The sequence below is a fragment of the Ranitomeya imitator genome, chromosome 4 (genome assembly GCF_032444005.1).
Source record: "Ranitomeya imitator isolate aRanImi1 chromosome 4, aRanImi1.pri, whole genome shotgun sequence".
NCBI classification, from domain to species: domain Eukaryota; kingdom Metazoa; phylum Chordata; class Amphibia; order Anura; family Dendrobatidae; genus Ranitomeya; species Ranitomeya imitator.
Genome location: NC_091285.1, coordinates 620,380,322 through 620,406,022, shown reverse-complemented (window position 1 = coordinate 620,406,022; position 25,701 = coordinate 620,380,322). Strand labels below are relative to the sequence as shown.

Genomic DNA, 25,701 nt, shown 5'->3' with positions numbered 1-25,701 from the left:
ACATTTTACCAGGTCAAATTTTTAAGCTTTAGTTCTTATTTTATTCCCACTGCTCCCAAGTATGAGTTGTTTTTTAGTCCACCATTTGGTTTCAGAGATATAGGACACTTTTTATTTCGTCTTTATGAAAGGGCTCACATGGTAATCTAAAGACATACGTCTAGAGATTGTCCCCTTGAAAAGGCTTAAAAAGTAGCACCTAAATAAAAAGGCCCATACCGCTGGAACTGTGGCAGATTTATATATTGAAAAAAATTGGAATATTGAGGGAGCAGTGTGGATAGAAGAAGAGCAAATACTGGTTTCACAATGTGACAGGCAGGGCTGTGGCGTCGGTAAGCCAAACCTCCGACTCCTCAATTTCCCCGACTCCAGCACTGATCACTACTGAGCATGGACAAAGTGCAGTACAGATTCATCTCAGCTAAAAGCCCAGATCTTTATATCAGGAACAGAACAGACATTTATAGAACATTTCAGATCTTTCCCAAAGACTTAAGAAAACATTTACAGCACATCCTGCATTGTACTACTGTACCCAATGTATTACTTATTTTAGGAGTCAGAGTCGGTCCATTTTATACCGACTCCACCAAAATGGACACCAACTCAGACTCCACAACTCGGGTGATGGGTCCACTTAAAGAAGTTGTCCACTATTTGGACAACTTTTCATACCCCTGGCTTGGCACCCATAAAATATTAAGGCTTAGACTTCCATCCCATGCCAGCACCGTTCCTGAGTTGTCGGCACTCCGTCTCCCGAGGATCTCGTGCTGTTGTGACAAGTGACGCCGGATCAGCGCTGGTGTCGCTGTTCTGGCCACCTGACGAACTGAGCAGGAAGAGGAAGTCAGATCAGCCATAGCCCTGAATTCCTCATCATGTTCGATTTGTCCGAAGGTGGTGACGGTGATGTCAGTGCTGATTTGGTGCCGGCATCATAAATGCACACAAGCCCCGGGACTGCGAGTCCCGACATCATGGGAACGGCGCAAGGACGGGAGGGGAGTATAAACTTTATTATTATTATTATTATTATTGGCACAAAACATTTTGAGCAAGAAGAACCTCTTAACGTCTGGGCAATTTTTAATTTTATGCGCTTTCCTTTCTCCCCTTCCAAGAACCAAGACTTTTTATTTTTCCGCTGACATAGCTATATGAAGTCTTGTCTTTCCCAGGACGATTTGGACTTTTGAACAACAAGATCCATTTTACCATGCTAAGTAATGGAAAACAGGAAAAAAATGCAGTGAAATCGAAGGAGAAAAAAAAAATCAGCACACTTCTGACATGGTTTCAGAACAATTACGGTGATACCAAATTTACAAAAAAAAAATTATTTCTTTTACGTAAGAAAAAAAATCTTAAATTGTTTGTCGCTTGGTGAGCTGATGTTTTTATTGATTTAACTTTGGGTTAGATGAGACAATTTGATCACTTTTGCTTACCACTGAAAAAATCAATTCTGATATCTCGATTTTCTTTCCTGTTTACAGTTTTTAGCGATCGGGTGAACTAATAATACACCGCTCAAAAAAATAAAGGGAACACTTAAACAACAGAATATAACTCCAAGTAAATCAAACTTCGGTGAAATCAAACTGTCCACTTAGGAAGCAACACTGTTTGACAATCAATTTCACATGCTGTTGTGCAAATGGAATAGACAACAGATGGAAATTATTGGCAATTATCAAGACACACTCAAGAAGGGGGTGGTTCTGCAGGTGGGGACCACAAACCACATCTCAGTACCAATGCTTTCTGGCTGATGTTTTGGTCACTTTTGAATGTTGTGCTTTCACACACATGGTAGCATGAGATGGACACAAGTGGCTCAGATAGTGCAGCTCATCCAGGATGGCACATCAATGCGAGCTGTGGCAAGAAGGTTTGCTGTGTCTGTCAGCGTAGTGTCCAGAGGCTGGAGGCGCTACCAGGAGACAGGCCAGTACACGTGGAGGAGCCCGTAGGAGGGCAACAACCCAGCAGCAGGACTGCTACCTCAGCCTTTGTGCGAGGAGGAACAGGAGGAGAACTGCCAGAGCCATGCAAAATGACCTCCAGCAGGCCACAAATGTGCATGTGTCCAACAGCCCAACACCGTGCAGGACGCTTGGCATTTGCCACAGAACACTAGGATTGGCAAATTCGCCACAGGCGCCCTGTGCTCTTCACAGATGAAAGCAGGTTCACACGGAGCACGTGTGACATACATGACAGATTCAGGAGATGCTGTGGAGAGCGATCTGCTGCCTGCAACATCCTTCAGTATGACCAGTTTGGCAGTGGGTCAGTAATGGTGTGGGGTGGCATTTCTTTGGAGGTCCGCACAGCCCTCCATGTGATCGCCAGAGGTAACTGCCATTAGGCACCGAGATGAGATCCTCAGACCCCTTGTGAGACCATATGCTGGTGCGGTTGGCCCTTGGTTCCTCCTAATGCAGGACAATGCCAGACCTCATGTGGCTGGAGTGTGTCAGCAGTTCCTGCAAGATGAAGGCATTGAAGCTATGGACTGGCCCGCCCGTTCCCCAGACCTGAATCTGATTCACATAGGACATTATGTCTCGCACCAACCACCAACGTCACGTTGCACCACAGACTGTCCAGGAGTTGGAAGATGCTTTAGTCCAGGTCTGGGAGGAGATCCCTCAGGAGACCATCCGCCGCCTCATCAGGAGCATGCCCAGGCGTTGTGAGGAGATCATACAGGCACACTGAGGCAACAAACACAAACAACTGAAAATCATTTCCTTGTCTTGAGGCATTTCCACCGACGTTGGATCAGCCTGTAACTTCATTTTCCACTTTGATTTTGAGCATCATTCCAACTCCAGACCTCCATGGGATATTCGTTGTGATTTACGTTGATCATTTTTAGGTTTTATTGTTCTCAACACATTCCACTATGTAATGAATAAAGATTTACAACTGGAATATTTCATTCAGTGATATCTAGGATGTGGGATTTTAGTGTTCCCTTTAGTTTTTTGAGCAGTGTATATCTTGATAGATGTAACTTTTAGGGACACAGGAATAAGAAATGTATCTTTTTTTATTATTTTTAATGGGGCAAAATGACGGCAATTCAAATTTTAAAAAAATAGGGATTTTTGTGTGTACTCACCGTAAAATCCTTTTCTCCGAGCCACTCATTGGGGGACACAGGACCATGGGTTATGCTGCTGTCACTAGGAGGCTGACACTAAGCTGAGACAAAAAAAGGTTAGCTCCTCCCCTGCAGTATACACCCTCATACTGGCTTCCAGAGACCCAGTTCAGTGCAAAAGCAGTAGGATAATAACAACAATATAACAAGTAACATTAGAGTATAACATGTCAACAAAACAGTCAAAAACCAAAAAAGGTAACGAGCCGTAAAGCTACCAGGGTGGGTGCTGTGTCCCCCAATGAGTGGCTCGGAGAAAAGGATTTTACGGTGAGTACACACAAAAATCCCTATTTCTCCTTCGCCACATTGGGGGACACAGGACCATGGGACGTCCCAAAGCAGTCCCTGGGAGGGAAACAATACAACCAAATAACTCCGTGTACCATCTGACTACAAATGCGCAACGGCCGCTTGCAGGATACGCCTGCCAAGGGCCGCGTCCGCAGAGGAGTGAATGTGGACATTGTAATGCTTTGTGAAAGTATGCAGGCTGGACCACGTTGCGGCCTTGCAAACCTGCTCCGCTGTTGCCTGGTGCCGGATGGCCCAGGAAGCACCCATCGACCGAGTGGAGTGTGCTCTAATCCCCGCCGGGATAGGACTGCCCCTGACTCGATAGGATTCCTGGATAGCAGATCGGATCCATCTGGCTATCGTAGCTTTAGACGCAGCCAAACCCTTTCTGTGACCCTCCGGGAGCACGAAAAGGGCATCCGATTTTCTGAAATGAGCCGTTCTGGAAATGTACCTCCTGAGGGCCCGTACCACGTCCAGGGTATGGAGAGCCTTCTCAACCCTATGTTTGGGCTGCGGACAAAAGGAGGGAAGAATGATGTCCTCGTTAAGATGAAAAGATGAGACCACCTTCGGAAGAAACGCCGGGGAAGGACGTAGGACTACTTTGTCCTGATGAAAGGCAAGGAAAGGAGCCCGGCAGGATAAAGCGGCCAACTCTGACACCCTTCTGATGGACGTCACAGCCACCAGGAAGGCAACCTTCCATGAGAGGACAGAGAGCGGGACGTCTTGAAGGGGTTCGAATGGGGGTTCCTGAAGGACCCCCAGGACCAAGTTGAGATCCCAGGTCTCTAACGGCATCCTGTAGGGGGGAACCACATGGGAGACTCCCTGAATGAAAGTCTTGACCTGAAGGTTGGCGGCGATCCTGCGCTGGAACAGCACGGATAACGCTGAGATCTGGCCTTTGAGGGAACTCAGTGCCAAGCCGGAGTCCAAACCGGACTGAAGAAAATTCAAGATGCAAGGGATAGAGAAAACGAGCGGAGGGTGACCTCGCAGCCTGCACCATAAGAAAGCTTTCCAGACGCGGTGGTAAATGGAGGCGGAAGATGCCTTGCGAGCACTTAACATGGTGGGAATGACCTGCTGAGAGAAACCGGCTCGAGTTAGAATCCAGGTTTCAACAGCCACGCCATTAAACGTAGGGCCCCTGAGCTCTGGTGGCAGATCGGACCTTGGCGAAGCAGGACTGGGCGGTCTGGTAACCGCCAGGGAACGTCGGCTACGAGCTGAACGAGTTCCGTGTACCAAGCGCGGCGTGGCCAGTCTGGGGCGACCAGAATGACCGGAACTCCCTCCGTCTTGATCTTTCGGATCACCTTCGGCAGTAAGGTAAGGGGAGGAAAAACGTATGGGAGTTGAAACTGATGCCACGGAGAAATCAGCGCGTCTACTCCTATGGCCTGGGGATCCCGAGAACGCGCAATGAAGTTGTGGACCTTGGCGTTCAATCTGGACGCCATCAGATCCACGTCCAGGGTCCCCCAGCGAAGACAGATCTGACGAAAAACCTCTGGGTGGAGTTCCCACTCCCCCGAGGCAAGGCCCTGGCGGCTCAGAAAGTCCGCCGCCCAGTTCTCGACTCCCGGAATGTGCACCGCAGAAATGATGGAATGGTTGGTTTCGGCCCAACGAAGGATGTGAGAGACTTCCTGCATCGCCGCCCTGCTGCGGGTACCCCCCTGGTGGTTGATGTAAGCCACCGCCGTGACGTTGTCCGATTGGACTCGTATTGGGTGACCCGCGAGCAGGGCGTGAAAGCGACTCAGGGCAAGTCTGATAGCACGAATCTCCAGGATGTTGATGGGGAGTCTCGATTCACGAACTGTCCAACGGCCCTGGGCAGAGTGGTGAAGAAACACCGCCCCCCAGCCGAGGAGACTGGCGTCGGTAGTTACCACTAACCAGCGGATCGGGAGGAAGGACTTCCCCTGGAGAAGAGATGGACCCAGGGTCCACCATACGAGTGATTGTCTGACCCGCGGGGACAGCAAGCAAGGACGGTCGAGAGATGGGAGACTCCTGTCCCAGTTGTCCAGCAAAGCCTGTTGCAAGGGGCGAAGATGGAGTTGAGCGAAAGGAACCGCTTCGATTGCTGCAACCATCTTTCCCAGGATCTTCATGGCGAACCGAATGGTTCGCGGGCGAGGATGGCAGAGCGTTCGGGCTCCCTGCTGAAGCGCTTGGGCCTTGGACCGAGGAAGCAAGACCAGACCCCTTGAAGTGTCCAGGATCATTCCCAGAAAGGAGATCCGACGGGCAGGAACGGGAGAGGACTTGTCCAAGTTGATCAACCAGCCCAGGCGCGAAAGAGAATCCAGGGTAATGTGGACGCTTGACTCGCAGGCCTGAAAAGACGGACCCTTTATGAGGAGATCGTCTAAGTAAGGTAACACGACGACTCCTCGAGAATGAAGAATGGCCATGACCGCCGCCATGACCTTCGTGAATACCCTGGGCGCCGTGGCCAGACCGAAGGGTAAGGCCGTGAACTGGAAATGGTCCTCTAGAACGGCAAAGCAGAGAAACCTCTGATGAGGCGGGAATATCGGAATGTGAAGATAGGCATCCTTGATATCTATCGATGCCAAGAATTCCCCTCTTTCCATCGAAGAGATGACCGACCTGAGCGATTCCATCCTGAAGTGCCGTACTTTTATGCACTTGTTCAGGAGCTTCAGATCCAAAATGGGGCGCACTTTTCCGTCCTTCTTTGGCACGACGAAGAGGTTTGAGTAGAAACCTTTGAACCTCTCGTGTTCCGGAACCGGAACAATGACCCCGCTCTGGCGGAGGGAGTGAATGGCGCAAAGGAGGGCGCGAGACTGAGCTCCCGAACTGGGGAGACGAGAGGGAAAAAACAGAGTTGGAGGAGGAGCGGAGAACTCTATTTTGTAGCCAGACGATACCAGATCCCTGACCCATTCGTCGTGAATGACAGAGAGCCAGGCTTGCTGAAAAAGGAGTAGATGTCCGCCTACTCTGGTGGTATCGACTGGCGCCGTTCCCGAGTCATTGAGACGGGAATCTGGGGGGTCTAGAACCTCTGGTTCTGGATTGCCTCGGCTTTCCACGCCAGGACGGATTCGGCCTGAAGGAGGGACGAGCGTCTCTGTCTGCGCGAGCGGATCGGTCCGATCTGGAAAGACCGGTAGGATTGGACCAGGTTGGGCTGGTACGAAAGGGCCGAAAGCGAAAGTAAGGCTGGCGCTGGAAGGCCGCCTTGGGCATCTGTTGGGGAAGGAACTTGCTCTTTCCCCCTGTGGCGTCGGAAATAAGCTGGTCAAGCTTTTCACCGAAAAGGCGCCCGCTCTGAAAAGGGAGAGAGATCAGAGATTTTTTAGAGGAGGAATCTGCGCGCCACTCTCTGAGCCAAAGAGCCCTTCTGATAGAGATGGCGTTAGAAGCCGCCGATGACGCGCAATTCGCTGCATCGAGGGATGCGTACATCACGTAATCACTAGCCATGGCTATCTGTTTAGCCAGGTCCGCCATCTCAGACGGGAGATCTTGTTCATGAATGGATTTCGCTAGAGCATCCGCCCAGGAAACCATTGCCTTGGCCACCCAAGCCGCGGCGAAGGAGGGGGATAGGGAAGGACCTGAGGCTTCGTACACCGAGCGAGCTAGAGAGTCTAGCTGGCGTTCAGTGGGAATCTTAATTAAAGCGCCGTCCAGAACGGAAAGAAGCGTTTTAGAAGCGAGGCGCGAGACCGGAGGATCTACTATAGGGGGATCCGTCCAGTCCTTCACGAGATCTGCTGAAAAAGGATACTTCGATACCAGGTCCTTCTTTCCCGTGAAACGCTTATCCAGACGCTCCCTGTGTCACCTGACTATATCCAGAAAATCTGGGTGAGAGGCAAAAGTTTTGTGAGAACGCTTGGTTCTGGTAAAAGAGACAGCGTGTTCCGGAGCGGCATTAGAGTCATCGTCCACCTTAAGTGCGTGATTGACTGCTACAATGAGGGAGTCAACCGTAGCTCTAAACTCCGGAGCCTCCGGGTCTAATGATACTTCAGACTCATGTTCAGAGTCGTGAACGCTGCGAGCCCCCAAAGAGGGTGAGCGAGAGGTGGAGCTGCCAGAGTCTGAGTGGCGAGGTGAGCGCTCAGGAGAGGTAGTGCGGATCCGTTTTCTGGATGACCATGCCTCTTTATGGAGAGAGCGGCCCCTGCTGGCTGACGATTCCCCTGTTACGGAGGGATCTCTTAGGACCTGTAACGGATTGCCCCGTTCCCCGGGAGGATTTTGAATGGATTTGATGGCGTTGGCTAAAAAATCCACGGACTGCGAAAGTGAAGCGACCCACGGGGGGGGGGGGGGGGGCGGGGGACTAGGTACGCCGGAGTCGGTGGCGGTGGAGGGCTCCTGGGCACATGGAGCATCGCAGGCAGAGCAGAGGGGGGAACTTTGAGGCCGAGGAAGTGGGGCCTGGCAGGTGGTACATGCAGAAAAAAAGGTCGCATGCACCTTAGAGGATTTTTTGGACCTTGAATGGGACATGATGTACCTAATGCAAAAAAATAGACCACAGGGTCTATAAGCTAGGGAAGCAGAGGGCAGCACTGCAGAGGAGAGGCTGACGAAGTCTCCTTACCCAGGTCCTGTGTCCCGCTGTGTCTGCTGAGAAGACGAAGATAAGGCTGGATAAAAACGCTGCAGGTGGGCGCTGTGTCGCCTAGAAGCTGCGGCAGAGCTGGAGCTGCGGCGTGCAGTGAGGGACCAAGATGGCCGCCGAGATCAGGAGAGAGATCTCGGAGGCGGCGAGAAGCGCCAGAACCGGGGGGCGGCGCCACCACCGAATGACGCGAAAGAATGAGCGGAGCCTATCGGCAGCGTCCTGCGGCTAGGCCGAAGCCGGGGACTAAATTTGCGGCTTCGGCCCGGCACGCGGCCGCAGAGCCGAAAATAAGGGGCCCAGAGCAACAGATGTGGGGCCCAGAGCAACAGATGTGCCGCTACTTAGGAGGAGCCCTCCGGACCGCAAAAAAACGGCGACCCCCCCGCCCATCCCCCACGAGACACTTACCCCGATGAGGTGAGAAGTGCCTTGGAATGGCAGGGACAGTGCAGGGGTTGGGAAGCCTCCATCCACCAGCCCCAGACGGGGGTGGAGAGGAACCGTCCACCACCTGAATCACGCATAGACAGTGGTGATGCAGTGTGGTCTGCACGGACGCCACGGGAATAGTGCCTCTGTACAGCCGAGGGAGAACCTGGTGGACAGGGCAGATGTCCGGCAATAAAAAGGCCTGGCTGCAGATGAGGATACTGGAGGTAAAACACCAGTGCTCGTCTGTACAAAGCGGGGAGATCGGCGCCCGGGAAAGGTACCGTCGCCCAAAAAAGGTCAGCTCAGGCAGTGGCTCCCATGTCGCAGGAGAGGATACGGTGAGGTGAAACTCCCGTGCTCGCCTGTTGTTGGTTCGGGGGAGATCGGACCATGAAAGAATCTGTCGCCCCCTTCGTCCGGGTAGAATTAAAAATCAGTGTGCCTCCTACGGACACTAAGCTTCAACTGGAAGCCAGTATGAGGGTGTATACTGCAGGGGAGGAGCTAACCTTTTTTTGTCTCAGCTTAGTGTCAGCCTCCTAGTGACAGCAGCATAACCCATGGTCCTGTGTCCCCCAATGAGGCGAAGGAGAAAGTTTATTTTTACTCTTTACGTTTTTTTGTGTGTGTTTTTAGTCTCTTTAGGGGTCTTGAACCTGCGATAGTTTGATGGCTTATAACTACAGTCGCTCCTGCACCGTTCTGCCCTTTTGTGGGAGCTGTCTCCAATTTTGATGTCCGCAGGCGAGCCACTGTAGCTTCCGGTCTCAGTGATCTCCGGCACACAGTAAAGGTTAATTCCCCACAGTGCAGAGGAGTAGCGGCAGGAAAAATGAGCAGGATTTCCAGCCGCGCACATGACATCAAAGAGACACTGAAGAGAAGGGGAAAAGTAATCTTATATAATGAAGACCGAAGGCAGTCTTATCATGCATATGCCCCATAGCGTGGAAGACCGAAGCTATAAAAGATGATTTTTACCGAACAAGGCATCAAGGAGGCATACAGGCATCTCAAAAGGGTGACAGATTCCCTTTAATGTCCCTTTACTAATCAAGAACAATCAAACTGCTTTCTTTTAATCGTTTTTATACTCTTTTGTAGTCATTGTTTGATTTAACAATAGCTTTTTATAACATCTTCTTTGTAGTCATTTTAAAAGGTTTCACTAAAAAAAAAGATGAAAATGTTTGGTATCTTCATAATCAAACTGACCTAAAGAATAATGATGCAAGACCATTTTTACTACACAATGAACTGCAAAATTAAAAAAAAGTTATGGCTCTTGGAAGAAGGAGAGAAAAACTGACTGCAAGGGAAGGGGTTATAAGGAGATAGACAACTGAGAAGACGCACACCGTTAATGCCTATCAGAGTGTCTGCAAGCGAACACAGCAATTTGCTGGTCAAAAGTGTAGAAAGTGAAAGCAGAAAGAATTGCATTAGTAGGAACTCAAGAGTGAAGTGCATTTTCTCTCGGGGAAGAGACTGAAGGAGACACCAGGTCAGGCGATAGCTGTGGCACAGTAAGTAAATATAAAAGGCCCAGGAGTGCAGTGATGGGGAGGAATTGGCACCATTACAAGAGACAAGGTCCGGGTAGAGGTGTGGAGAGAGAGAGATGAGATCCAGGTAAAGCATGGAGAGAGAGAGACGAGATCCGAGGAAAGGAGCGGAGAGAGACGAGATCCGAGGAAAGGAGAGGAGAGACGAGACCAAGGAAAGGAGCGGAGAGAGACGAGATCCGAGGAAAGGAGCGAAGAGAGATGAGATCCGAGGAAAGGAGCGAAGAGAGATGAGATCCGAGGAAAGGAGAGGAGATCCGAGGAAAGAAGCGGAGAGACTAGACCAATGAAAGGAGCGGAGAGAGACGAGACCGAGGAAAGGAGCGGAGAGAGACGAGACCGAGGAAAGGAGCGGAGAGAGACGAGACCGAGGAAAGGAGCGGAGAGAGACGAGACCGAGGAAAGGAGCGGAGAGAGACGAGACCGAGGAAAGGAGCGGAGAGAGACGATATCCGAGGAAAGGAGCGGAGAGAGACGAGACCGAGGAAAGGAGCGGAGAGAGACGAGACCGAGGAAAGGAGCGGAGAGAGACGATATCCGAGGAAAGGAGCGGAGAGAGACAAGATCCGAGGAAAGGAGCAGAGAGAGATGAGAACTGAGGAAAGGAGCGGAGAGAGACAAGATCCGAGGAAAGGAGCAGAGAGAGAGAGAGAGACACGAGGTCTGGATAGAGGCTGGAGTGAGAGACAAGATCTGAGTAAAAGAGCGGAGAAAGAGAGAAGATCCGAGGAAAAGAGCGGAGAGAGACGAGATCCAAATAAAGGAGAGAGAGAGAGAGATGAGATCCGAGGAAAGGAGTGGAGAGACAAGATCCGAGGAAAGGAGAGACACGAGATCCGAGGAAAGGAGCGGAGAGAGACGATATCCGAGGAAAGGAGCGGAGAGAGACAAGATCCGAGGAAAGGAGCAGAGAGAGATGAGAACTGAGGAAAGGAGCGGAGAGAGACAAGATCCGAGGAAAGGAGCGGAGAGAGAGAGAGAGACACGAGGTCTGGATAGAGGCTGGAGTGAGAGACAAGATCTGAGTAAAAGAGCGGAGAAAGAGAGAAGATCCGAGGAAAAGAGCGGAGAGAGACGAGATCCAAATAAAGGAGAGAGAGAGAGAGATGAGATCCGAGGAAAGGAGTGGAGAGACAAGATCCGAGGAAAGGAGAGACACGAGATCCGAGGAAAGGAGCGGAGAGAGACGATATCCGAGGAAAGGAGCGGAGAGAGACAAGATCCGAGGAAAGGAGCAGAGAGAGATGAGAACTGAGGAAAGGAGCGGAGAGAGACAAGATCCGAGGAAAGGAGCGGAGAGAGAGAGAGAGACACGAGGTCTGGATAGAGGCTGGAGTGAGAGACAAGATCTGAGTAAAAGAGCGGAGAAAGAGAGAAGATCCGAGGAAAAGAGCGGAGAGAGACGAGATCCGAGGAAAGGAGAGACACGAGATCCGAGGAAAGGAGAGACACGAGATCCGAGGAAAGGAGCGGAGAGAGACGAGATCCGAGGAAAGGAGAGACACGAGATCTGAGGAAAGGAGAGAAGAGAGATGAGATCCGAGGAAAGGAGCGGAGAGAGAAGATATCCGAGGAAAGGAGCGGAGAGAGAAGAGATCCGAGGAAAGGAGTGGAGAAAGACTGGAGAGGGGTGTTCTGTCTCCGCCATCTAATATTGTTACCCTGATTATCTCTTTGCATAATTGCAGGTTTCTCAGTATGGATGTTCATATCTTTATTTATTTTTAGTGCTTTGGCTCCCTCTAGCGGTCAGAGTTATGTTGACAGTTCAATCTTCTGTGTTTGTATTATCCATGTCTGATTCTCCTCCTCCTTTGCAATGCATTATGGTAGCTCAGCCTCCATTTCCCTCCATTTTTCCTTTCACTTTCTTCAGTCTGCCTTCAGGAAAGACGCTTCACTTCATCCCCCTTGCGATTGAATTGCCGGTATGTCTTTATGCCTCCGTAGATATTTCTGCTCCATATTAGCCTAGCCTAGCCAGTTGTACTCCCAGTTTAGTCACTAGATTTCTAAATGTTATGCATAATGTAGATCATGTGTATTATGTATCTGTTCTATACCATGCACTGATTCTATGTATATCATTGTTCACAGTTTCACCGCATCAATATACCACTACGTTTAATAAAGCACAGACTCAACCACAGTCTCCTTATTGGACCCCGGTATAGCGGTTTAGCTGACTGGATAGCTACGTGAGCCTGCCTCATTTAGTGAGGACAGAACAAGGAGAGAGAGACAAGAACAGAGGAATGGAGCGAGGAGAGAGATGACAACAGAGGAAAGGAGCGGGGAGAGAGACAAGAACAGAGGAAAGGAGCGAAGAGAGACGAGATCAGAATAAAGGAGTGGAGAGAGATCCGACCCCAGTGAAGACCGGACCCGGGAGAGCTGAGTGAACAGAATCAGAGAGAGATGGCCAGGCCGCAGTGGAGGAACGTTCACGTGAGCCGTCGCTTCCAGTGTAGACGTACAGTACAAAGCGAGGGATCAGGGCCGTGTTTCAGATAATAAAGGTAGCCAGTGTGATGAGTGAACTGAGTAACTCACCAATCTGGGACTTGCGGCCTAGCAGATCGCATCTCTGACTCTCGTTAGGGCCGGTGTGACATTTTGTGCTGCCTAGAGAGTGAGGACGGCTACGCGCCCAGTACTGACAGTGACGCCCTTTAAATTGGGGTATTAGGGCTAAGACATCACTGATATGTTATGCACTGGTAATAATAGAACAATAGTGTGTAAATAGCATGGTGTCACTATCCTGTTCATCTGAATTACTGTATTCTTCTTGTAACATAACTTGTTTCATTTTCGCCATTTGCGATATTTACTAATATTGTGCTGAAGGCGCCCTCTCATCGTGTTCATCGAGTAGTGTTTGTTAAGTACCACTGTCTCCTCAGAGTCTGCGAGGTTGAATCCATGTACCTGTTTACGAGACGAGTTGTAATTTTGAATGGGACCATTAAATTTACCATATAATGTACTGAAGATCAATCAAAATATTTTTTAAATTTTTTACGTAAAGAGAATTGTACAAAAAAACAACTGCAATTTCACCATTGTTTTGTGTGTTTTTTTTCTTACAGTGTTCCTTGTGCGGTTGGGAAATTGATGCTCTCCTATGAAACCCAACCACTGGCTGGACTGCACAGGACCAAGTTAGAGAGTAAATTTAATTCCTTAAACAGGAGAACCGGAGAGGGGAATATTTTGCATTGTACTATTTATTCAAAATTATTTCATACTGAAAAATTAATAAGAAAAAATTAAGAAATTAAATTGCAGTAGATTAGAGAAGCTTATTGAAACATTTATTTCCTGGTTATTACATCTATTCTCCCACAACAAACAACGGTACAAAACATTACTGCAGTTTCTGAGATTTTGGCAGAAGCATCGTTAGGATGAATTGTCTGCAGTTCAAAAACTGAATTAATGCAATAAAACATCTACTACATTAATGGTAGTGCTACATTTACAAACAAGATTCATTAAAAAATGGAGGAAAAAACATGTATCAGTCTGCAACACTCTTATGCTGATAAAGTAAAACTATGGCCCTGACAGGGGCGCACATGTAACGGAGCTTTCACATTGCCTTTAGGGACATGTTGATTTGTCACGTTGGGGCACATGTCCGAACACGCCGCAAAATGGGATCTGGAAGTAAGCGCTGACGAGGCCATAGACTGTAGTGGTGCCGGCAGAGCGAACCTGCGTTCTGTTGTGCATCATTTTCGGGAGTGTACGCCTACAGGAGACGGACAATCAGACGAAGTAGACTGCACCCGAGTGTCCGCCTCCTGTAGGTGTATATTCCTGAAAATAATGCATGTCAGAGTGCACGATCCACTATCCCTGAACATTGCAGTGCTTTGTGAGAACTCTGATTAGAGCAGAGCGCAGTGTGACAAGCACGGACAGTGGGGCGCTGCTCAGAGAACATTTTATTGGCATAGGTTTTACCATGTCCCCAGCAGCAGCGCATCCTGTTATCACTTCCTTCAGGCATGCGTGGTGCAATGGGATGGTGGTACGCTTCCACTGAAAATTACCGTATATACTTATAAGCCGAGATTTTCAGCCCATTTTTTTGGGCTGAAAGTCCCCCTGTCGGCTTATACTCAAGTCATACGCAGGGGTCGGCAGGGGAGGGGGAGCGGGGGCTGTGAAATTATACTTACCTACTCCTGGCGCGGTCCCTGCAGGTCCCTGGCTTCCCCGACCCGGCAGCAGCAGATTCTTCCTGTACTGAGCTGTCACATGGTACCGCTCATTACAGTAATGAATATGCGGCTCCACCTCCCATAGAGGTGGATCCGCATATTAATTACTGTAATGAGCGGTAACAGTGACCGTTCAGTACAGGATGAAGCTGCGGCGTCGGGGAAGCAGGGACTGCACAGCGCCAGGACCAGGTGAGTATAACGGGGAGGGGGAGCGCTGCGCGATAGTAACCTTTCCTCATTCTGGGCATCGCTCTGTCTTCAGCAGTGACGCTCAGGTCAGAGGGTGCGGTGACGTGGTTAGTGCGCGCCCTCTGCTGAACGTCAGTGCGGAAGATGGAGCTGCACCGGAACAAGGAGCAGGTAACTATTGAAAGTTCCGGGGGCCTGAGCGTCAGAGAGGCGAGTATGTGATTAATTTTTTTTATCGCAGCAACAGCAAATGGGGCAAGTGTCTGTATGTAGCATCTATGGGGCCATAAGGTTTGTGCAGCACTATATGGGGCCATAACGTTTGTGCAGCACTATATGGGGCCATAACGTTTGTGCAGCACTATATGGGGCCATAACGTTTGTGCAGCACTATATGGGGCCATAACGTTTGTGCAGCACTATATGGGGCCATAACGTTTGTGCAGCACTATATGGGGCCATAACATTTGTGCAGCACTATATGGGGCCATAACATTTTTGCAGCACTATATGGGGCCATAACATTTGTGCAGCACTATATGGGGCCATAACATTTGTGCAGCACTATATGGGGCCATAATTAACGTTTGTGGAGCATTACGGTATATGGGGCAAGTGTCTGTATGGAGCATCTTATGGGGCCATAATCAGCATTTGTGCAGAATTATATTGGGCAAATGTGTCTATGGAGCATCTTAGGCTACGTTCACACTAGCGTTATGCTAGTGTGCGTCAAGTTAGCGTCGGGCGACGCAGTGGCGACGCACGCGTCATGCGCCCCTATATTTAACATGGGGGACGCATGCGTTTTTGTTTGTTGCGTGACACATGCGTCTTTTTTGCCGCAAGCGTCGGACCAAGAAAACGCAACAAGTTGCATTTTTCTTGCGTCCGATTTTCGGCAAAAAACGACGCATGCGTCGCAAAACGCTAGTGTGAACGTAGCCTTATGGGGTCATTATTAACCTTTATGTAGGATTATATGGGGCATATTTTAATATGGAGCATCTTATGGGGCCATCATAAACTGTATGGAGCATTATATGGGGCTCCTGACTCAATATGGATATTCAAAAACACTTAACCTACTGATGTCTCAATTAATTTTACTTTTATTGGTATCTATTTTTACTTTTGACATTTATCGGTAGCTGCTGCATTTCCCACCCTAGGCTTATACTCGAGTCATTAAGTTTTCCCAGTTTTTTGTGGCAAAATTAGGGATCTCGGCTTATACTCGGGTCGGCTTATACTCGAGTATATACGGTAGCTATAATAAAATCAAAGGTTTTTGAGATTGATAGATATGATGTAAAACAAGTAAACACCTGCATAATTACACGTTCTATTGTTTTACAAACATTGCTACTTGCCCGTAGACAAACATTACAGCTGCCAGCACTCACCTTTGAGAGGGAGAGATAACGGATGCAGGGGAATCCGTATTACTGAGCTGGAGGTCGATCACCCTGGACCTCCGTCTCTGTCGTCTTTCCAATTCATCATCATTACTGGTAAAGTTCTGTAACGTGGGTGTCCCTGCGGCACTGACGGGCTGAGATCTGGTGGCTGGAGACAGATATACGCCACTTGGAGACAATGGCTTGTGGCGCTCCCCTGATTGTGGGGTTGATGTGTTCATGGTGCCTGATGAAAAAAACATAAAATTGATTAACATTAGAATTTCTAGTGGATGAAAATATATTTGTTGAATTTACTACCCTATATGCATGTCCGCAATCAAGGTCACTGAATGAATAGGGTTATTGAGAGAGTCCCCTGTTGTAGCAAATAATGAACTTTAGGCAAATTTACACAAGACAACCGCGCTCCCAATGAGCAGAGAACGATCGGTAATACATTGTTTCTCATTTGTTCCAGAATTTCTTTGGATCGCGGCATGATGTATAGCTGTTGAGGATCTTTTGGTCTACTTCACTTTGTCAGGCAGGTCCTATTTAAGTGATTTCTTGATTGAGAACAGGTGTGGCAGTAATAAGGTCTGGGTCTGGGTAGGGAAGGGGGACAATCTCTTTTTCACACAGGGCCCTGTAGGTTTGGGTTTCTTTTTTCCTTAAAGAAGTTGTCCACTACTATAAAGTTTTTTTTTTTTTTTCATAAATCTTGCTATTATGTGCCACTGAAAACATCTACTGTGTTTATTTTAGCAATATTAGCTGTTATCATGCTGTAGCAGCACATCTTCAGTGCTGGATTCAGCTCTCATGGGGTTAATCGACACTTCCTTTCTCCTGAGTTATTGTGCTCTAATACTACCAGTTCCATGATGCTTTGCACTGCCACTAAGCCCGAATTTAGCACACCTACTCCAAAAACACACCCAAACCCCTCTCTCCTCTCTCTTCAAAAAGATTTGTGATGTCATTTCTGTCCAACTCCTCTTTTACATTTGTCCAATCCACACTTAGATAGATAGATAGATAGATAGATAGATAGATAGATAGATAGATAGAAGATAGATAAATAGATACATAGATATTGGATAAATAGATAGATTTGGGATAGATAGATAGATTTGGGATAGATAGATAGATAGATAGATAGATAGATAGATAGATAGATAGATAGATAGATAGATAGATAGATATGGGATAGATAGACACAGACAGATAGATAGAATTAGGCTAGGTTCAGATTGCGTTAGTGCAATCCGTTTAGCGCCTAGCGCTAGCGGATTGCGCTAACGCAATGGGTTTTGAAGGGGTCGCGTTAAACGTCCCCGCTCTCGCAGATCTCCAATAGCGGGGAACGGACCGCGGGCGCGCCTCGGACGCTGCAAGCAGCGTCCGCGGCGCGCCACAAAACACCGGCACATCGCTAGCGCGTGCCGAAAATGGCACGCACTAGTGATGCGCGTCCCCATTGCTGTGAATGGGCGCGCTATCGGACGCGTTGCACGGCGTTAATTTCGCCGTGCAACGCTGTCCGTTAGCGCGGTCCCATTAACGCAATGGGAACCTAGCCTTCGATAGATATGGGATAGATAGATAGATATGGGATAGACAGACAGATAGATAGATATGGGATAGACAGACAGATAGATAGATATGGGATAGACAGACAGATAGATATGGGATAGATAGACAGATAGATAGATATGGGATAGATAGACAGATAGATAGATATGGGATAGATGGATAGATATTAGATAAATAGATGTGGGATAGATAGATAGACACATACAGACAGATAGATAGAATTAGATATGGGATAGATAGATACATACAGATATCTATAATATAACGCTGGGAGCGTCACTCTGTCCGAAGCCTTTATAGACTGCGCAAGCGCCATCGCAGTCTGGCCCCCACAGAGTGACGCTCCCAGGAGATCGCGGTATGCATAAGCACTGAACGCACACCGCGATCTCCACCGGAGAGTCAGGGACCGCCAGGAGGGTAAGTATATTCACCTGTCCCCCGTTCCAGCGCTGCGTGCGGCTCCGTCTCCCGGGTTCTCTGCTGTGACGTTCACAGTTCAGAGAGCGCGATGACGCGCTTAATGCGCGCCGGCGCCGCCCTCTGACTGAACAGTCACAGCCAGAGGAGCCGGAAGATGGCGGCGCGCAGCGGTGGAACGGGACAGACAGGTGAGTATAGCAAGTGCTGGGGGCCTGAGCTAGCGGTGATACCGGCACCTGACCCCCACAGCGCGCCGGTGTCCCCGCCTGCTTAGGCCCCCAGCACTCAGCACCCAGCAACGATAGGGGAGTATGGTTTTTTTTTTTTTTTAATATATGGCAGCAGCATACGGGGCATATACAATGGAGCATCTTATGGGGGGCATATAATACAATGGAGCATCTTATGGGGGGCATATAATACAATGGAGCATCTTATGGGGGGCATATAATACAATGGAGCATCTTATGGGGGGCATATAATACAATGGAGCATCTTATGGGGGGCATATAATACAATGGAGCATCTTATGGGGGGCATATAATACAATGAAGCATCTTATGGGGGGCATATAATACAATGGAGCATCTTATGGGGGGCATATAATACAATGGAGCATCTTATGGGGGGCATATAATACAATGGAGCATCTTATGGGGCCATCAACCATAATGGAGCAGTGTACGGGGGCATATATTATGGAGCATCTTATGGGGGCCATAAACCTTTATGGAGTAGTGTACGGGGGCATACACACTGGAGCGTCTTATGGGGGTCATAAACCTTTATGGAGCAGTGTACGGGGGCATACACACTGGAGCGTCTTATGGGGGCCATAAACCTTTATGGAGCAGTGTACTGAGGCATACACTATGGAGCATCTTATGGGGGCCATCAACCTTTATGGAGCAGTGTACGGGGAGCATACACTATGGTGCATCTTATGGGGGCCATAAACCTTTATGGAGCAGTGCACGGGGGGCATACACTATGGAGCATCTTATGGGGGCCATAAACCATAATGGAGCAGTGTACGGGGCATATACTATAGAGCATCTTATGCGGGCCATCAACTATAATGGAGCAGCTTATGGGGCATATAGATGAGAGAAGCAAATTAAAGAATGGTGGCGCAGGATGGGAGCAGCACATGACAGAACGGGGGCGCAGGATGGGAGCAGCACATGACAGAATAGGGCAGCACATGACAGAACGGGGGTGCAGGATGGAAGCAGCACATGACAGAACGGGCGCAGGATGGGAGCAGCACATGACAGAATGGAGGCGCAGGATGGGTGCAGAACATGTCAGAATGGAGGCGCAGGATGGGTGCAGCACATGTCAGAATGGGGGCGCAGGATGGGAGCAGCACATGTGACAATGGGGGCGCAGGATGGGAGCAGCACATGACAGAATGGGGGCGCAGGATGGGTGCAACACATGACAGAATGGGGGCGCAAGATGGGTGCAACACATTGCAGGATCGGGGCGCAGGATGGGTGCAGAACATGACAGGATGGGGATGCCGGATGGAGCAGCACATGTCAGAATGGGGGTGCAGGATGGGTGCAGCACATGACAGGATGGGCACGCAGGATGGAGCAGCTCATGACAGGATGGGGACGCAGGATGGAGCAGCACATACCAGGATGGAGACCATATACCAATATAAATGCTCGCCACCCGGGCGTAGAACGGGTTCAATAGCTAGTATCTATATATCTATTTCCATAGATATGTCCATATCCATGTTTCTAAACCCCTTCACCCCTGGAGCTTTTTTAGTTTATCGCTCCCCTTCTTTCCAGAGCCATAATGTTTTGCTCAATGTGGCCATGTGGGGGCTTATCTTTTGCGGGACAAGTTCTACTTTTGAACGACATCATTGGTTTTACCATGTCGTGTAACAGAAAATGTGAAAAAAATTCAAAGTGCGATGAAATTGCTAAAAAGTGTAATCCCACACTTGTTTTTTGCTTGCCTTTTTGCTAGGTTCACTAAATGCTAAGGCTGTGTGCACACGTTGCGGATTTGATTGCAGATCCGCAGCGTTTTTTGCCGTATGGAATTGCATCAAATCCGCAGTGTAGTGCACAACCAATGTAAGTCTATGGGAGCCGCAGACTTGTTGTGCACATGCTGCGGAAAAGGCCGCACCGAAACGCAGCTTTTTTTTTTCCCGCAGCATGTCACTTCTTTTGTGCCAAACTGCAGCGTTTCTGCTCCCTTACGCCGGGATCACACACAGCGAGATACGGCCGAGTCTCGCAGGTTAAAACCAAGCTCTGGCACCGGCACTCTGGAGCGGAGCGTGCGGCCGCACAGCAATACATGGAGCCGCACGCTCGGCTCCGGAGTGTCGGTGCCAGAGCTTGTATTTAACCTGCGAGACTCGGCCGTATCTCGCTGTAGTGTGACTCCGGCCTTACACTTTCATTGAGATGTAAAAAATATCTGCAGTTTTGCTGCGGATGTGGGTCCGAAAAACGCTGCAGTTCAGGAGGAGGGAAGTGTGGGCGGTGACCAGGGCCGGACTGGCCATCGGGCACTTCTGGCAAATGCCAGAAGGGCCGGTGCCAGTTGTGGGCCGCTGCACTCTTTCCCCCATACAGTGCCGTCGCCGCATTCAACTATACCGGCGTCTAGGACGCCGGTATAGTTCAATGCAATGATGGAGGAGAGAGCGTCCGCTGACGCTCCCTCTCCCATCATTTCCCCGAACTGCCTCTGACACTGCGGGTGCGCGATGACGTCATATCATCGCACACCTGCTGTGTCCCGGGCAGACTGCAGCCGCCGAGACAGGAGCAGCGCGGGCAAGAGGAAAGGTGAGGAGAGTGTGGAGTCATTATCGGGGGGATGAGATGTGGGCTGTGCTGTATATACCACTGTGTGGGCTGTGCTGTGTATATACCACTGTGTGGGCTGTGCTGTGTATATACCACTGTGTGGGCTGTGCTGTGTATATACCACTGTGTGGGCTGTGCTGTGTATATACCACTGTGTGGGCTGTGCTGTGTATATACCACTGTGTGGGCTGTGCTGTGTATATACCACTGTGTGGGCTGTGCTGTGTATACTACTACGTGGGCTGTGCTGTATATACTACTATGCGGGCTGTGCTGTATATACTACGACCCGGGCTGTGCTGTATACTACTACGCGGGCTGTGATATATTATGCAGGCTGTGCTATATACTATGGGAGGTACATTATATTCTATGGGGGAGGCCGTGTTATATACTATGTGGCTGTGTTATATTCTATTCTATGGGGGAGGTTGTCTTATATACTATGGGGGGTATATTACATTCTATGGGGGCTACATTATATTCAATGGGGGCTACATTATATATTATGGGGAGGTGGGCTGCATTATATTCTATTCGGGGCTACATTATATTCTATGGGGGGCTGTATTATATTTATATTCTATGAGGGGTGATTGCATCATACTCTATGGGGGGCTGCATTATATTCTTTGGGGGGTTACATTATACTCTGGGGTGGCTGCATTATACTCAGCAAATTCAGATGTAAGGCTACTTTCACACTTGCGTCGGTACGGGGCCGTCGCAAACCTTCGGCCAGACGTACCGACGGACGTTATGCTAAATTTAGCACAACGTGGGCAGCGGATGCAGTTTTACAACGCATCCGCTGCCCATTGTGATGAGCGTGGAGGAGGGGGCGGAGTTCCAGCCACGCATGCGCGGTCGGAAATGGCAGACACGTTGCACAAAAAAAGTTACATTTAACTTTTTTTGTGCGTCGCGTCCGCCAAAACACGACGGATCTGTTGCTAATACAAGTCTATGGGTACAAAACGCATCCTGCGAGCACATTTGCAGGCTCCGTTTTTTTTCGCCGGATCTTTTTTTTTACGCCGTATCCGTTTTTTTCCACCTGATCCGTTTTTTTCTCATAGAGTTGTATTAGCGCCGGAGTGCGTCTGATGGCCACATGTTTCATCCGTTTTTTGCTAGATCCGTCGATGTGCATTTTTTCGACGTACCGAAAAACCGTTCCTCTGTATGTGTTTTCCGTCCGGCGGAAACCGCTTTTTTGACGGATCCTGCAAAAACGGATTAAACGTGTGGCCATCGGGCACAATGCGGCGCTAATACAACTCTATGAGAAAAAACAAATCTGGCGGAAAAAAAAAAACATCCGGTGGAAAAAAATGGATCCGGCGGAAAAAAACAGATCCAGTTGAAAAAACCGGATCTGGCAGAAAAAAACGATCCGATGCAAAAAAACGGATCCTGCAAATGTGCTCGCAGGATGCGTTTTACCCATAGACTTGTATTAGCGACGGATCGTGACGGATGGCCAGACATCGCCTCCGTCGTGCTACGGATCAGTCGTGTTTTAGAATACCGTCGGCACAAAAAAACATTCAAATGAAAGTTTTTTTGGCCGTGACGCCCGCCATTTTCTACCGCGCATGCGCGGCAGAAACTCCGCCCCCTCCTCCCCGCACTTCAGAATGGGCAGCGGATGCGTTGAAAAACTGCATCCGCTGCCCACGTCATGCACAAATTTCACAACGACGCATAGCGATGGACCCGTACCGACGCAAGAGTGAAAGAGGCCTTAATGAGCGTTGAATTTTTTTTTAAAAAGAAAAAAACGGCGTGGGCTCCCGCGCAATTTTCTGCGCCAGAGGGAGAAAGCCGACGGCCGGGGCTAATATCTGTAGCCTGCTACGAATACCAGCCCGCAGCTGTCTGCGTAACCTTTACTGGCTATTAAAATAGGGGGACCCCCCCCCCCCCAAAAGACGTGGGGTTCCCCTATATTTTATAGCCAGAAAGGCTACGCAGACAGCTGCAGGCTGATATTCATAGCCTAGAGAGGGGCCATGGATATTGCCCGCCCCGCCCCCCCCCGCTACAAATACCAGTCCGCAGCCGCCCCAGAAATGACGCATCTATAAGATGCGCCAATTCCGGCACTTAGCCCCTCTCTTCCCACTCCCGAGTAGCGGTGGGATATGGGGTAATAAGGGGTTAATGTCACCTTGCTTATTGTAAGGTGACATTAAGCCGGGTTAATAACGGAGAGGCGTCAATAAGACGCCTATCCATTATTAATCCAATAGTAAGAAAGGGTTAATAAAACACACACACATTTGGGAAAAAGTATTTTAATATTCTTCATTTAACCATACTTACCATACTTCAGTGCCTGCAAAAAAAAGTAAAATAATAAACCGTATACTACCTGTCCGCCGTAGTCCAATTAATAACGAGTGTCCCACGACGATCTCCCCTATAGAACAGTGACATCGGGTGATGTCACTGTTCTATAGGACCCTCAGTGACATACTGACAGGAGACAATGGCTCCTGCAGTGCATCACTGAGGTTACTATAGTTCACTGGTCTCACTTTATGGCAATTGCTGCGTGGGAAAATGTCTCACCCAACAATGCCATAAGTGAGACTAGGGACTATTTTCTCACAGGGGCGTAGGAATACCTTGTGAGGAATACATGATGGAAGGATACAAGGTGCATGTCGCCGCATGGCGCATGTCGCCGCATGGTGCATGTCGCCGCATGGTGCATGTCATCGCATGGTGCATGTCGTCGCATGGTGCATGTCGTCGCATGGTGCATATTGCATGGTGCATGTCGTCGCATGCAGCATGTCGCCGCATGGTTCATATTGCATGGTGCATGTCGTCGCATGGTTCATATTGCATGGTGCATGTCGTCGCATGGTGCATGTCGTCGCATGGTGCATGTCGTCGCATGGTGCATGTCGTCGCATGGTGCATGTCGTCGCATGGTGCATGTCGTCGCATGGTGCATGTCGTCACATGGTGCATGTCGTCGCATGGTGCATATTGCATGGTGCATGTCGTCGCATGGTGCATGTCATCGCATGTCGCCACATGGTGCATGTCGCCGCATGGTGCATGTCGCCGCATGGTGCATGTCGCCGCATGCAGCATGTCGCCTCATGGTGCATGTTGCCGCATGGTGCATGTCGTCGCATGGTGCATGTCGTCGCATGGTGCATATTGCATGGTGCATGTCGTCGCATGCAGCATGTCGCCGCATGGTGCATGTCATCGCATGGTGCATGTCGTCGCATGCAGCATGTCGTCGCATGGTGCATGTCATCGCATGGTGCATGTCGCCGCATGGTGCATGTCATCACATGTCGCCGCATGGTGCATGTCGCCGCATGGTGCATGTCGCCGCATGGTGCATGTCGTCGCATGCAGCATGTCGCCGCATGGTGCATGTCATCGCATGGTGCATGTCGTCGCATGGTGCATGTCGTCGCATGGTGCATGTCGTCGCATGGTGCATGTCCTCGCATGGTGCATGTCGCATGATGCATGCCGCATGTCGTCGCATGGTGCATGTCGTCGCATGGTGCATGTCGTCGCATGGTGCATGTCGTCGCATGGTGCATGTCGTCGCATGGTGCATGTCGTCACATGGTGCATGTCGTCGCATGGTGCATGTCGCATGTCATCTCATGGTGCATGTCGTCGCATGGTGCATGTCGTCGCATGCAGCATGTCGTCGCATGGTGCATGTCGTCGCATGGTGCATGTCGTCACATGGTGCATGTCGTCGCATGGTGCATGTCGCATGTGTTGCATGATGTCACATGGTGTGTGTTGTATGTATGTATGTACTGTGTATGTGTTTGTTTGTTTTTTACATTCAACACATTAGCCGGATGATGGGACTACTGTCCCATCATTGGCTAATGTGTCACTCACTGTCAGTGTAGCAGGCAGAGCCCGATGGGACTTGTAGTCCCATCGGACGATGCCTGCACACACACACACCCCGCAGCAAACCCCAGCGCCGGCACGCACATACCAGCGCCGGCACGCACATACCGGCACCGGCAGGCAGACACCGGCGCCGACCGCCAGACACCGGCCGCCAGACCCCCGGCGACCGCTCACCGCAGCACAGCCCCGCCCGCAGATCCCAGCAGCAGTGAGCACAGCACAGACAGTCAGCCCCGCCCGTCCCCAGCACAGCCCTGCAGGCAGCCCCCAGCACCGCCCACAGCCCAGTCACTCTTGATGAGTGACTGCAGACTGTGGAGGCTGGTCACGCCTGCTGCTGACGTGACGTCAATTTTCAGAGCCTGGAAATTGACGTGACGTCGGAAATGAGCGGCGGCTGCAGCCTGGGGGTCACGTGACCCGTACTCCGCAGCCAGAATAGCGCCGCTCACAGGCAAAAACGGCAACGGAAGGTAATTGCACAATTCATTAGGGGCTCCGGGGGGGTACATTGGGGGGTTAATTGAAAGTAGTGGACAACCCCTTTAATAAAGATCTTCATTTATAAACTGCATTTTGTGTTTCCTTGTATTATCTTTGTCTAATATTTAAAATTGTTTGGTGATCTGAAACATTTAAGTGTGACAAACATGCCAAAAGAATAGAAAATCAGGAAGCGGGCAAACATTTTCACACAACTGTGTATCAATCTGTGCACATATCATTGTTCTGTGCAGCACAGTTACTGTTGACACAGGGCAATGCGCTGGTGAGAATGGTGATTTTTTAGGCAAAGATTACGCCTTGCTGCCTGCCTGAACCAGGCGTATATAGCTGAAAATGATGTCCGACAGCACACTGTGACTCCACCTGCATCATTATAGTAGATGGCTGCAACAGAGCACACCGACTACAATATAGTCAATGGCCCCGACAGAGCCCACGGACTTTGCATCATTATAGTAAATGGTCCGGCTGAGCCAACTGAC

General features: G+C 49.6%; 1 protein-coding gene across 1 annotated transcript in view; it reads right to left on the bottom strand.

Moving 5' to 3' along the window:
- NCAPH (non-SMC condensin I complex subunit H) overlaps nucleotides 1-25,701 on the bottom strand; it is an 82,829-nt gene that overhangs the window by 43,357 nt on the left and 13,771 nt on the right. The window contains exon 2 of the mRNA XM_069766618.1: nucleotides 15,933-16,173. Within this exon, the coding sequence (XP_069622719.1) occupies nucleotides 15,933-16,168 (236 nt within the window). The 5' untranslated portion in view covers nucleotides 16,169-16,173. The remainder of the gene's footprint in view (nucleotides 1-15,932; nucleotides 16,174-25,701) is intronic.